The sequence below is a fragment of the Vollenhovia emeryi genome, unplaced genomic scaffold (assembly GCF_000949405.1).
Source record: "Vollenhovia emeryi isolate VEMERY1.0 unplaced genomic scaffold, V.emery_V1.0 DF939348.1, whole genome shotgun sequence".
In the NCBI taxonomy this organism is placed as follows: Eukaryota; Metazoa; Arthropoda; class Insecta; order Hymenoptera; family Formicidae; genus Vollenhovia; species Vollenhovia emeryi.
In genome coordinates, this window is record NW_011967018.1 from 21,903 (window position 1) to 37,353 (window position 15,451).

Consider the following 15,451-nt stretch of genomic DNA (forward strand, 5'->3'; position numbering starts at 1 on the left):
TTTCTCCTCAACTTTCTCTTTTTTCACTGGTTTTAGTGTGATTTCTTCCTTAGATTCTTCCTCTTTAGGCAGCTTTTTAACAGGTTTTAGTACAACTTCCTCAGGTTTCGGTTCTTCAGGTTTCTCTATCCTTCTCACTGGCTTCAATCGTACTTCTTCCGGTTTCTCCTCAACTTTCTCTTTTTTCACTGGTTTTAGTGTGATTTCTTCCTTAGATTCTTCCTCTTTAGGCAGCTTTCTAACAGGTTTTAATACAACTTCCTCAGATTTTGGTTCTTCGAGTCTTTGTATTTGTTTACTTGGTTTTAACTGTACATCTTCTGGTTTTTGTTCAGTTCGTGTTGATTTCTTTCCACGTCTCCATGGTACATCCATTCTTTCAGTAGGTACATCTTCGTTATCAATTTTTTTAGTTATAGTTTCTGGTTTTAATGTTTCCTTTGTTACTGGTTGAAGGACAATACTGCCTGGTTCTTCTTTTTCTTTAGGCAATTGTTTTGCTGGTTTTAATGTTATTTCTTCTGTCAGTTTTTGCTTTTCCGGCTTTTCGTGCCATTTTGCCGGTTTCAGTACTACAGATGTGAAATCTTCAACTTGAGGTTCGTCTTTAACCACTTTTGTTGATTTACTTTTTTCAGGTTTTCGCCATATTGCTTCAGATATTTCTGTAGTATCAGATTTTTCTTTATCAGATTCAATTTCTGTAGTCTTCTTTTGAATTGAAGGTTTTGGTTTACGACGCCATAGAGCTTGTGAAATCTCTGTAGGTTTATCCTCTTCTGATTTAATTTCAGGTTTAATTACTTCAAATGGTTTTATTTCCTCAACTTCTCTCTTTTCTTTTGCTTTTTTGCCTCTAATCCAAGGCACTGGTATATCTTCTTTTTTGGATTTCTCGATTACGGTTTTATCGATGCTGAGGATCGTAGCATCTTCCTCTTCCGCGTATGATATACTTCCATCAGGTTTTTTCTTACGACTCTCTTTTTCAGTAGACTTAATGTCTTCGGCGATTTGGATAATAGTTTTAGATTCTTCTTCATGATATGGTACGGTTTCTTGCTTTTTCATATCAATTGAATCCATACTTTGTATTTTGACGTGTTTCAAATCTACTTTCTCTCCTAATTCCTTCTTCGATATTACTTTGTCTGCTCTTGATGTAGGCTTTAATAATACTTCTTCAAGAGTTTCTTTATGTACTTCTTTTAGTTCCGGTTTTGTTTTCTTTAAGATTATTTTTTCTTCCACCCATGACTTTGACTGTGGCTTTTCTTGTGGTATTTCCTCTTGCTTCTTTACCCTTTTATCAATTGTAGTTTCACGTTCTGACATAACCTTAAGCAAAGCAGTATTTTCTTCCTCTACATATATTCCAATATCTTCGACGTCACGTTTTCTTTCTCGTGCTACCTTTTTGCTTACACCGGGTTTCGACGTGATATCATCGTGTACTTCCGTTGAAACTCGAAGTAACGAAGTATCTTCCTGTTCAGCGTATTCAGTACTTTTAACGATTTCTCTAGTATCTGCCTTTTCTTTTGTGACAGGTTTCAGTTCTAGTTTTTCTAAACTTGGTTTTTGAAGTATTGGTTTAGTAAATTTAGATGATTTTAATTCTACCGTTTCCATCGTTTCTTTTTCGATTTCTTTTTGAACAGGTTTAGATTTTCTTAAGGTAATTTTTTCTTCTGTCCATGGTTTTGCTTCATCTATCACTGTTTTATCCACGTCTTTGCTTGCTGTTCTCACTGGTTTTTCTGTAGAGAGGTCAATCCGCGTAACTTCTTCTACTGAAATTGCTTCAGCTACTTCTTTTGAAATTGGTTTTAGATCTGCCTTATCTAAAGTTAATTTCTCGAGATCTGTTTTTACTATTTGCGAAGGTTTTAGTGAAACGGTTTCGAGCGTTTCCTTAGGTATCTCTTTTCTTTCAGGTTTTGTTTTCTTCAAAGCAATTTTTTCTTCCATCCAAGACTTCGGTTGTTCTATCGTTTCTGTGATAGGCTTTTCTTTTCTTAACTTTTGTGTTTCTTCATCCTTTGAAATTGCAAGCAAAGAAGTGTCCTCTTGTTCGAGAAAATTTATTTTTTCTATATCCACTTCGGAAACTATTTTGGTCTTTGGTTTTCTTTTCTTTAATATAATTTGCTCCTCCGTCCATGATCTTGATTCCTGGGGTTTCTCTTTTTTCGACACAGTTTCATCTAAATGACGCGACGTTTTCAATAAAGTAGTATCTACTTGCTCTCTGTAATGTTCACTAGTAATATCGTCACTAACATATTCTTCGGTTGTTATGCTTTTTGTTGCATCTTTAGGTATCGATTTCAATTTGATTATTTCTAGACTGGGTCCAGAGATATCTTTTTTCTCAATCTTTGTCGGCTTCAACTCAACTTCTTCCAACCTTTCTGACGTTACATCCTTGATAATCTGAGGAGTTTTTTTCAAAATTACTTCTTCCTCGGTCCACGGTTTTATTTGACTCTCGAAGGCTCGAAGTTTATCCAAAGAAGAATCTCTTGATTTAGTTTGTACTTTCCTCCATGGAAGTGAATCGCGAGTTCGAGGTCGGGGTTGAACACGTCCTTTTCGCCAAGGTAGCGATTCATCGCCAGATTGAAGTTGTACTTCAAGTGGTAAACCATTTTCGTCGAGAACTAAAGATCTCAGAGCTGTATCTTCCTTCCAATTCTGATGAAGTTTTGCATCTACATCGATACTGGCACCCGTTTCCGCGGGAACCGCGTAATAGGCTTCTTTTCTTTCTGCAAGTTATGGAAAATTATTATAAATAGATTTTTGAATGTTTTCGACTATTTGTTTGTCACACCATGCGTACATTGTATTAAGAAAAAGCCTTATTTACATTATACGATTAAATTAAGGTAAAATCTATTTATAAATTCATAATAACTTATCAATCTTTTGGCATTTGTCATAAATAAGTATTTTGTGCGATAATATCTTTACAATGTAATTGTATACGACATAAATGCGTTTACAAATTTATTTTGTAATCGCCGAATAACAAGGAATAGATTTTGACCGAATTAACTTCCTAGGACAGAATCTGGCAAGGCATTTTGCCAGATAACTGACCTTGGAACAGTGGATTATTTGAGTTATTAATGTATAACTTGTGAAAGACTATATTTAACTTAGCATCTTGATATTACAACAATAAAAATTTATTAAAAGGCAATTGTAGCAATGAAAGAAGTAATTGTAAAAATGCATGAATTTTTTTAACTAGTATTGTTAACAATAAACACTGAAATAAAAAAACACACGCACACACAAATGGATGTCGCTTGATAACAATATTGAGGAATAAAGTTTAGTAGCGAATCAATCAAATATATTACACTTGCACATAAAATGCAAGCGTTAAAGAAAGTCCAGTGAAAATGTAAAAGTAGATCTACAGCCATTATGTTATTTTTAAATAGTCTGAATCTAGAGAGTTTGTCTCGACTGCGTAAGAATATTCTTCGAAATACAATAAAATACAATACTATTTCAAATAATATGATAACGTCGCGATATCATTATCTTTAATGTACACGAGGACAAGTCTTAGATAATAGATATTTTATTAAGTATAATCGCGCGAGTTGAGTTTGAGTTGTACAGTTGCCGTGTCCGTGGAATTCGTGGAGTCCGTGGGGTTAGATGCTTGTGAAGCTTCCCTCAAGTAGTCTCCCGCGGAGTAACTCGGTGGGGATCCTTGACGTATAAGACTCGCGTCCCTACTTCATACTACATCTATTCGTAATAGTAATCAGTTGGAAGTCGAAGACGAAGGAACGAAAGAAAACCGAGCAAAGTCATCGTCGCCTTACAATACGATGAATGTGACAGTGAAAATGATTGCATTATTTCAGTGATATTCAAAAGTGATATTGGAAAAGAAAGAAATTTGTCATGTACATTTCTGACGTTTGTTATTTCAGTAGACGTTTCTTTCTCTTATGTACTTGATTTTAAAATGTAATTACATTCGAGCACGTCGACAAAAATCCATTTTCCTATCGTAAAGTGATACAATTGAAATATTCGTGTATATTATATGGACAGTTCGACAATTTGTGTGAGTGTGTGTGTGTGTGTGTAGCTGTTTTAAGTGAATGTGCCATAAAATACGCTTAAAAATATTATGCTTAAAATATTTTGTCTTTATATAATTTTTCTTTGAACACATTTAAATTTCGTTTTTCATATATATATATATATATATATATATATATATATATAGCGCTTTCTTACTCATTAGTTTTTTCTTAGCCAATTAATATGTATGTGTTAAGTGCAGTTATTATTTAATTATTGATATATTATAAATAATGATATTAAAAAATTACTGAAAAAAATTGTGATTTCATCGTTTGGAAGACTGATTTATCTTCAGTTAAATATTCATCGAAAACTTAGAAAACTATATTTATGTGTGAACAAATGCAGATGCAAATGAGTGACGAGGGCAGAGATTTATTACTTTCTGCATGATAACATACACTTTATTAGATGAATCGCAAGATTATATCTTTAATATAATTATAATAAAAATAAAGGCAGAGATAAAGGCAAATATGCTTTATTTCTTTTAGTATACGCTTTTTACTTCTCTCTATCTTGTCCTGTAAGTTTTATGACTATTTGATATAAAACGCGGTATGTCAACCACTGCGTGTATAGGTGTGTATATATGTATACACATACATATATACATACATATAATATAGAACATTACACATCTTTTCTCATTGTCAAATAAACTTATTAACTAAAAGATTAATTTTTATATAAATATTTTTTATACATAAGTTAATAGTGAAGTTAATATGTGAATAGCAATAATCATTGTCAGTTGATAATGCTGTACTATATTTTTAATTATGAATAAATGTTTTATGTTTTGTCTTAATTACACAGATAGATTAAAGAAATGCAAAGCAACAATAAATTGCTATTTCTAAAATCTTTAAATAAATAGTGAATAATTTTTTTGACCGAGATTCAACTTTTATTTCGACAATTATTGAGTAGAATAAATAAAATAATAATAAAGATTTATTTATTTATTTAAAAAATAAAATTGTAGAAAAGCGTTTAAAAATTTTAGCTTATTTTTAACCAACATTTTGTTTCATAAAATATTTATTATACTAACAATAAATATAATTGCACTGTGATAGACATGAACTGTTACATTAAAGTATTGCAACATCGAGGTATATTGGACATGAGGTATGTCGTGAAGTCCAAGTTGCTGATTTACTAAAAATAATTTTCACTCGTTTTGCAGAGTACGCTGACACGCGCTTCCCCGTATTATTCCTGGCATGTCTGAATCACTAGCAGCTGGCTCGAGACGGAGCCAAAATAGTCAACTACTTTGGCCAGCTTCCTCCGAAATTACTGTGCTGACGAAGCACCAAGCGAAGGTGGATTTGGAATCAAAAACAGATATAGACCACAGAAAAGAATATCTTCTTGATGAATCAGCGTGTCCTTTTGTTCTCTTGAGAAGTACTGTCGTTCCATTTTCAAGGTCATTCAATATTTTCATCACAATCAAAACTGTTATATATGTGTCTTTTTTTCCATTTACAATGTCCATGAAATATCGCATTCGAGACGCCGAAAATATCAAGACGCAGTATGGTTTTTAAAAATTTCTCTTCATTAGTTCCAAGATAATTAGAAATAAAAATAGCATTTTTAAAAATATATTTGTTCAATTCGATTCTGAAATTCTTAAGGACTGGCCACAAGGGACCAATATTCAAAATATTGAAAAACATATATACATAAATATCATGTATATTTGTAACGAATATTTTAGCAAGATTTTAGCAACTTACATATAATATGCTCGAATATTTTCTATTTAAAGATCCTGAATGCATATCTATGTGCACGTGATGCATTTTGAAAGATATATAAATATAAACTGTACTATAAACTGTACTGTAAGCTTCTTAATTTTATTAAGTAATAATACAAAGTACATTGATAATAGATTATACGTTAACTTTAAATAGTTTCTGTAAGCAAGAACACGAACGACCTAAGCCATCGTGGTCGATAAATCTTTGCGGGGATCTGAGCCGGCAGCCAAATATAGCTAGGTAATGTAATACACATCACGTGCTCAAAAATAGACTAAGAAAAGGGCCTAGCCTGGTGTGCACACGGCACTGCAATTACTTTTCGCTTGGAATAAACTTTCGCATGTCTTCTGCACATTAGAAGTGGTCGATGTAAATTACTATATGTTATATATATTATTTTATATAAAAAAAGTATATATACAGTTGAGGGCTTACTTATTTGCGGACTTAGTTATTAAGATCATTTGAAAAACATTGTATTTATTACGCAAATATACTGATACACTAATCAAATCGCAATTATGCTTCTGTAATATTTGATGAAGAAAAAATTAGAAGAATTGGAAATTTTTGTTTTTACGCGAAATTTTTCTTTTGATATTTGCTTTTTTAGTAAAATTAAATACACGTTGTGTATTTTCTTTCTTGTGTGCAATACATCTCAGCGAGAGAGTTCAAGGAAAGAACATTCTATTAGAAAAACCTTTCGTTTTCCAATAATAGGTATATATTATGTATCATCTTTATTACAAAAGCATTGAATGTAACAATTTAGTTAGATGATTTACGCGGAATTTGTAAAAACATATTTTACTAATAATTATATAACTTTTACATATGTTTTATATTATATTGGACTAGAATCCACCATCGCCTCAAAGATTTTTCTATCGGGGATTACGTTAAAATTGTCGTTCACGACAAAGATTAACGACATATTAATAATTGAGACGATAGAGTTGTCAAAACGGCAACAAACGAGACTTGGACGTACTTAGAACATTTGGTTTTATTGCGACTTCCATTGTACAATAATAAATAATTGATTAGTAGGACGTTAGATGATATTTTTATGTATGTATATGTGTGCCATTATAAATTCCTGATAGATAAATATATATATACATATATATACATATATATACACATATATATATATATTTGTAAAGTGTAGGCGTACATATATAGTAAGAAAATTGTGTAATACGTGTATATAAATAGATTTTTTTTAATGATACGATTTATAATAAACATCAAGACTATACAGCGAACGAGAAAACGAGTTATTATTCAACGTAGTTGCACCGCTATTCTTCTTTTTTTTAATCCATGATATTAATTAACATATCGCGCAAAATTCCATTTTCGATACTATTACCTATTTACAAAGTTCGCAGAGTATTCTTTGTAAAAAGGCTACGAACATTATGTTGTTGAGATGCAAATGTAAATATGGCGGTGCAGGTGGAACAATGTTTCACTCTATCATTCGTCTACATTGATCTCAAAAAATAATCACACTTCGGTCCCGACCGATTGCATTACAAACAATTTGAATTCTCATTTTAATTTTGCAGCGCTTCAATTTCGGTATCATTCTTACAATCTTCACATATTTGAAATATCTTTAGATTTTTTTTTCGCGCAAAGTTTGTAGTTTTGTAATGCAAGGATCTGTTGTTATTAATTACTCCTCGTTTCACTCGCTCAGCTATTCTCAAAATATGACAAGTTAGTACAAACTCCCCGAGCGCGCACGATATTTTTTATTAGAGGAGATTTGTTTAAGATGGAAGTTGAGAAATCTAGCAAGAATAGGTCGGTATGTTATGTTTTTTTCAAGGAAGGCAACAATAAAGCACAAAAGTAAAAATACGAGTAAATATATAGCTAATCGCGCTGCGCGGAGACGACTGTACTTGAGATTTAATAACGATTTAAAGACGTTAGTCGCAATGAACACGTTAGACGGAAACTGGTGTATACATTAATAGAGCAATGGTCAATTGTGTATTGGAAAAACTCTTAAGTTCAATGATCACTCCACATCAACATCCATTTTATATCCATTTTGCTGTATCATATGACATACACTATTGAAAAGCAACTAATGTATACATTAGCTAATGGTCAATTGTGTATTGAAAAAATTCTTAAGTTCAATAATCATTTCACATCAACATTCATTTTATGTCCATTTTACTGTATTATACGCTATTGAAGAGCAACTAATTGTTCCAAAATCTCGAAAACCATAATAATCTATAATGTCTTCAAGAGTGTTCAATGTTATGCAAATATCGAAAGATAAAGAATTACATGATAATTGAAATTTAATCAATGTATAAGACACGTACAGACTTTAAAAGAGTTAATATTACCTTTTCTAAGATCTAACAGACTTATATTAATTCAATAACATTATTAACTTGTCAATGTTAATTAATTTATCATGCTACTGTCTCGAGTATACGTTCGTCTCCGGCAATTTTTGGAGAAGTATAATATAAGAACAATTGCGTGTCGTGTTAGCAATCGAATCTATATCTTTGATTCAGTTCTTACTTTTGACGATGAGTTTGGCGGACGTTTCTACGGTACCGGCTGAAGTTGTAGCGCGGCAAGTAAAGGTGCCTGTATCCTCCTCGTACGTGGTCGCTATCAGTAGCACCGCATTGTTGCCTTCATGAATCATCTGAAAATGATACGTCATGTCTTCCCTGAGCATCGTGTTTAAACGTGAAGTTTTGTTTGATGTTTTACGGGAGAGCAGTAGTGAATTATCTACCTGGAAATCTGGTGATTGTGGGATCAAGGCACCCTCTCGATACCATTGAATCGTTGGCTTAGGCTTTGCCGGACTCACTTGAGTTTTAAATTGAGCTGGTTGTCCTTCTATCACTATCTGATCTTTCAAAGGTGTCAATTTTGGCAGGACATCAGCTGTATCGGGCGCTAATTGAGAGTAAAGAAAAATAATTTTATGCATTAATTTTATGCGGTATAAAAATTTTTATTTATATTCTCCTTTCTGTTTGTCTTACCGAGAACTCGGAGATTGGCAGACGTCGTGACCTCACCAGCGGGATTTTTAGCAATGCACTTATAAACACCTTCGTCTTCGGGGAAGGCTTCAGAAATCCTCAGAGTACAGAAATCGCCTTCTTTTTGCATTTGAAAGTACTTGGATGGTTTGATGACCTATGCAAACATACACAATAAACATTTGCGAGTGAAATTATTAGAAAAACTCAATAGCATCGAAATTATTATCGTAGCCTTGGATACCTTATCAGCTTTCTTCCATTGTATAGTAGGAACAGGTTTTCCTGTGATCCTGCAGGCAAAAGCGACGGAAGTTCCTTCCTTAATGGTTTGATCCTTTAATGGTTCTAGAACAGTTGGCGCTTTTTCTGCTGTTGGTGTTGTAGGTTTTGCAACCTTTGTTGGTGATTGAGGTCCGCGAACAGTGCATTCTGCTTCACAACGTGCCTCTCCAGCACTGTTAATTGCAACACATTCGTACTTGCCACTATCTTCTGGTACTGTTTCCAGGATCAGAAGTGTATAGATATTGTCTTCTTCCAAAGTTTTGTAACGAATATCCGCTGTTATCTTTTTACCGTTCTATAATAAAAAAATGTTGAAATTTAAATCATTTCAAACTTCGTATATTATGCGCGTAAATTCACTTATCGAAAAACTTGTAATAAAAAAAAATTAACCCAGAAAAATGATAATACGCACACATCTTACAATTAAGTATTTTACCTTGAGCCAATAAACATCCAGAGGTTTGGTGCCGGTAATCTTAGCATCGAATCTGGCGAGTTGTCCAGTAGCAACAGAAGCAGATTGGATCGTGGTTAAGAAACTGGGTGGTACCGCACCGCCTCGTCCAGGCTGTCTTCTGCGTTCCTCTACCACTAAATTGGCACTACATTTGGCTTTTCCTCCTCTATTCTCAGCGATAACGGAAAAGACACCAGAATCTTCCATAAAAACTTGTCTGACAATTAACACCGATTTGGTACTGAAGGTATAAATTTGAAGGTCGGCTGAGTTTTGTATGGGAAAATCTTCGCGGTACCATTTAATAGTCGGTAGTGGATCACCATCGAATTCAACCTCAAATTTGGCCTGTTCTTGCTCAAACGCTCTACAAGGTTGAATCTTCTTCGTGAAAACGGGCGGTTTGGCAGGTTTGGCTTGACCTTGCACCACACGTTCTTGCGTCTTCGCTTTGTGTTCTACTTCTGTAGTCTCTGTCGCGGTGATTTTTCTTGTTATTTCTAAGTCACCCTTGACTTCCTTTTGTGTCTGTTTTTGTTTAGCAACATGAACTTCGCGACCATGAACTGTGGATTCAGACGGTCCCGGAGGATATTTTCCTGTGGCTTTAACGCGTTCCGTATCTATATCCACCTCGGTAACAAACGGCTTCTTTACATACTTCGGAGGTGGTTGTACTGGTTGTTCTTGTTCAGGTTGTTCCTCTCTAGTAATGAGAAATTGGCAATAAAGTAATTAGCAATAAATTACCACTATTTAAATATTCATTGGTAACATTATCGAATATTTATTTTTATTGATACTTACAAACTTTCTTCATACTTTTGGGCCATTCCTTTTGCTAAGGAATGTGCAACAACTTTGTCACCGGGAATAGCAAACTGATGTGAAGATTCCCTTAATCTAGACTCTTTGAGCATTTGTTCTTCTTCGAGATTCATCAGTTTATTGTAATAATCTTCATTTTTCTTGCTCTTGACGGATTTCTGCCAATCGGTCTCAGGCTCTTTAATAACTTTATGACCAAGGTGTTCTGTGGCAATTTCAATCCCTTGGGAAACGCTTTGATGACGTTCATCGAATACCCGCTCCAATTCTGTGTCTTGCCGCTCGGACTGATATTGTGTTAGCCCATAATCGTACCAAGCTAAAGAAACAATACATGATATTTGTGTGCCCTTATGCCTTTCGTATTACGCACGTAAAGAAGAACGCGTGCGGACATACTGATTGGTTCATATTGAGATAAACTCGATACAACTCGAATATAACTTCAGTGAGGTATTTTTGCAAGTATTAACGTTCCCATATATTTTTGCTTGAAAAGCAAAGGATTGTTCGCATTATAATTTATTATACAAGATCGAAATTAAAAACCTCATTGAAGCAACGTTGCGTTTCTCTTAGTCAAGAAACAAGTAAGTTTATCTAACTGGAAACCACGATACTTTAAGACACAATACGTGAACGACGATGCAACACATATCGACGACACCTAATTATAATAGATAATAGGAATCGAGCTGGAAGTGGAAAATTCGAATGGTTAATACATATCTGAAATTGTTTTGCTTTATCATTTTATCATTCGAAAACACTGTTAGACTAAATCGTTTGTTTCTTGCGAACGTGCTTTCCTTCGTGTTATGAGAAGGTTTTCCTTCAAATTTAAAAGAAACAAATCTGTTCAACTGCAAAGATTTTCTGTTTGATTAACTGAATAATTCTGTATAAGTCGTCGAACTTTGCTTCTTTTTCGACGAATTAATTTTAACATACAATTGCTCGCTACTTCCCGTGCGAGACATCAAAGGATAGGTAATACGGGAAACGCATAAGTATCTAAAAAAAGAAAAAGAAAAGGAAAAGGAAAACAAAAATACAAGAAAAACAACAAATTAAACACATGATAGGGATTAGGATGAAATCATATTGATTGCGCAATATTGAGAGATACGGAAATCTGCTCGACATTTGCACTTTCCAAAATCAATACCTGACATAAATTATTTCAATAATACGAAAGAGGGAAGTGTAATGCCTATAACGCAATGAATAAAAATAAATAATCAATATTTTAAATACATATTCAAAAGATATAAGTATAAATATGAGATACGTATCAGGTAAAATAAATAGAGATTAGATGAAACAACTTATGAGCAATAAACCCGTGTTCTCCAGCGCAACAATATTTAATTATATTTATGAAAAAAAACATTAATAAAATATAAAACAATATTAACGTTCTCTTCTGACGATTATATTATCCATACCTGAATATTGATGATTGAGAGATACGATACCTTTGATCTAAGACGATATCGCTCTAATATTCTCGCCGAAATTTCCAACCATGACGAAGAAGAAGGAGAAGCAGAAGAAGCTGTCGGATTTAAGGTGATTTTCGTGGCTTTGGAGTGCCAAATGTGGAGAGCGGGAAGGAAGGGATTATTTATGTTCGAATGGTCTAAAGTGTTTTCTGTATTCGAATAAAATGCATGTGTCGTATCGATATATATTATATGTATTATGTTTCGGTTGCTTGATACTTTCCAATCTACGCTCGCCTCTCGCGAATCGTTATTGGAAGTGTGCAACCGCTTTTTCACTTTCACGTGTGATATATCTGTATCGTTGTAACCCGTTCAAATTATTCACTGCGCGTGAATTCTTCGTATTTTCGTACTTTTCAAGAAGGTTACAAAAAGTTATTAATTATAGTTAAATTTACACTTTTCATATTCATATTTCTCTTTTATGTACAATCTTGTTGCTCTACAGTAAAAAGTATATTTTATTTCATTATGCGACGCGAAGAATTCATGGGCGTATACGTGTATAACAGTGAAGTGAGAAAACTTACGTCTTGGTGAATTTTTTAATACACCACGGTAGTCATCGCTTCGCTGCTTGACCGTTATAGTCGTTTCTGTACGTGCTTCGCCAACCGAGCTTCTTGCAATCACTTCCACTTTACCGTGATCGTATTGTCTGGTCTTTGGTATATCCAGATGATACATGCCGTCATATGTTAGTTTATAGCGGGATCCCTGCGAGAAAGCAAAGGACGTTATATTAAATATATATAATTACACGAATATATTTTTACGAGAAACACTGACATCATTTAACGTGTCAGAAATGGTATCGCATTTCGACACTTACATTAACTACCGTATGTCCATTGATTATCCACATAACTCGAGGTCTTGGATGTCCAGTGACTCGACAACAAAATCTAGACCAGTCACCTTCTTCAACCGTTACCGGTTCTGGTTTGCTCACGAAAATAGGCGCCGAGCGTACTTTTTCTTCTTCACCTTCCTCTTCAGGAACGCTATAAATAATTTTGTAAATAATATACGTTGCCATTTTGTATTCGATTCCACGACGATCTTTCGTCGTACATATATGTATAATACGGACAAATAAATCTCACACGGAAAGTGATCTTTTTTCTATATATACAGGGAATCACATGCGATACTTGGATCAGCCGGAAAAGTTAAATAGAACGAAGCAAACTGAATCGATATTTGCCGAAATTTTTCGTTTTACACGAGTAAAATTCAAAATAATATCTTACATTTGCCACGCTGCTTCCATTTCTCTGATCTTCTCGATGCTCTTCATACCTTTTGGAAGTTGGGACTCATAGATAATTCCTGGTTTTCCCGCAGTTTTGATTATAGCTCTAGTCTCGTCCATGCCATAAAGATTCGTAGCTCTACATAGATACTCGCCGCTATCCTCTGGATAGACCCAACCAAAGTTCATGGCTACATAGCCAAAATCATAAATAGGCGTAAATCGATTCTTATGGGGTAATGGTTTCCCGTTAAAGAACCATTCGACCTTCATATTTGGATCACCCACGGGCGCCAATTGGCATTCGAACTTGGTACTATTCATTTCAATAAGATCAGTCTGATCTTGAATCTGTGTGACGAAACGAGGTGGTTGCTTCTTATCCGCATCATATAGATCGTCTTCAGTTAAGTGAATTTCTGAAGTATATTTTTTAATCGTCGCTTCCATTTGCATCAAGGCCTCGGATTTTTTCATACCTTTTGGTACTTGATTTTGCAGAATAATGCTAGGTAATTCTGTGAAAGAAACATTTATTTGATGAGTTTACTCTGATACAGTCAATTTGAAGAATGTGAACATGGGTAAAAAATGTAATAACATACTCTTGCAAGATACAGCAGCTCGAGTGGTATCTTCTCCAAGGTCGTTGATGGCCTTACAAACGTATTCACCAGAATCCTCGGGATATACGTACAAGATATCCATCGACACGAATCCCATATCGTAAACCGATCTATATCTGTGCCCAGCAGGTATTAATTTACCATTTCTGTACCATTCGATGCGTAGATTCGGATCCTCTTTTGGCTCTACACGGCATTCAAATCTGACCGGTTCACCTTCGTCGATAGTCGTTGACTGGATTTGCGTGATGAAATGAGGTGGTTGTCGCGGTGCTTCTTCCACAGGAGCTTGAGAGACCGGTCCTCGCTCTAGTTCTTTTAACTTTTCGCCGCTCATTCCCATTGGCAATTGAGAATCAAAGTCTATCGTTTTCTTAGCTGCGAGAAGAGAGAGAGAAAGAGAGGACAGAAAAAAAGAGATTATTTTACATTATAACAGTAAATTAAAATGTAAAAGCGTATATTTTTAAGCCTGAAATGTTAAGACATAACTTACATTTGCAAGTAATAGTGGCCTTGGTAGTGGCAGAACCCCACTTGTTGGTAGCTCTGCAGACATATTCGCCACTGTCTCGTGCATATGTATACGACATATCCAATGATATAAATCCAAAATCATTAATTTGATGCACTCGCGAGCCTGTCGCGAAGGGCCGTCCATTGTGAAACCAATCGATACGCATAGTAGAATCACTCACAGGTTCGACTCTACAATCGAAGTGACTCGGTCCAGCCTCCTCGACTTCGATATCTTTAAGTTCGACAATAAATCTCGGTGGATTTGGCGTTTCTTCCTCCGCCAAGATTTCATCTTTCTTATATAAGGATTCTTCCAATTTCTGAATACTTTCTGTACCGGTTTTAAAATTACTCGGTAATTGAGGCTCCAGAATGATACCCTGACGTCCGCGAACTTGAAGCTTGCACGACACTGTGGCTTCGCCATGACGATTTGTGGCTTTACAGGTGTATAAGCCCGAATCGCGTTGATAACAATTTGCAACTTCTAAAATGACGAAGCCAAAGTCATGAATCGTCTTCACTCTGCTACCAGCGAGAAGAGGCTTGCCATTGTGAAACCATTCGACTCTCATGCTAGAATCGTTAATTGGCTGTAGCCGGCATTCAAAGTGAGCAAGAGAGTTTTCAGTCAAAGTTAAGTCGGAAGGAGTTGTGATAAACTCTGGCGGTCTACCAGTGTCATCCTCCGGACTGATCTGACCCGGAACAGCCCCAAGACCTTCCAATTCAGCGATTTTATCGATTGTACTCTCCATACCTTTGGGTAACTGAGATTCCAAAATAATACTACGTTTGCCTGTACACTTCATTGTGCACGTCGTCACCGCTTCACCATAATCATTTGACGCTCTACAACTATATTCGCCAGAGTCTTCAGGATAAATGGGAGAGATTTCTAAAATGACGAAACCAAAATCGCAAAAAGTGCGGAAGCGAGATCCTGTTCGCAATGGTTTACCATTCCAAAACCATTCGACCTGTATTAAAGAGAACAATATAATGTTTAACAAAACGCGTATA

General features: G+C 34.8%; 1 protein-coding gene across 1 annotated transcript in view; it reads right to left on the reverse strand.

Annotated features, from left to right (window-relative positions):
- The window catches only part of LOC105558393 (titin), a 44,307-nt gene that overhangs the window by 11,762 nt on the left and 17,094 nt on the right, over positions 1–15,451 (reverse strand). The window contains exons 29-40 of the mRNA XM_012006047.1: positions 14,406–15,408; positions 13,889–14,287; positions 13,282–13,801; positions 12,861–13,032; positions 12,559–12,745; positions 10,500–10,839; positions 9,672–10,398; positions 9,189–9,527; positions 8,945–9,101; positions 8,689–8,855; positions 8,466–8,595; positions 30–2,771 (exon numbers count right to left, since the gene is read on the reverse strand). Coding sequence (XP_011861437.1) covers positions 30–2,771; positions 8,466–8,595; positions 8,689–8,855; positions 8,945–9,101; positions 9,189–9,527; positions 9,672–10,398; positions 10,500–10,839; positions 12,559–12,745; positions 12,861–13,032; positions 13,282–13,801; positions 13,889–14,287; positions 14,406–15,408 — 6,883 coding nt within the window. The remainder of the gene's footprint in view (positions 1–29; positions 2,772–8,465; positions 8,596–8,688; positions 8,856–8,944; positions 9,102–9,188; positions 9,528–9,671; positions 10,399–10,499; positions 10,840–12,558; positions 12,746–12,860; positions 13,033–13,281; positions 13,802–13,888; positions 14,288–14,405; positions 15,409–15,451) is intronic.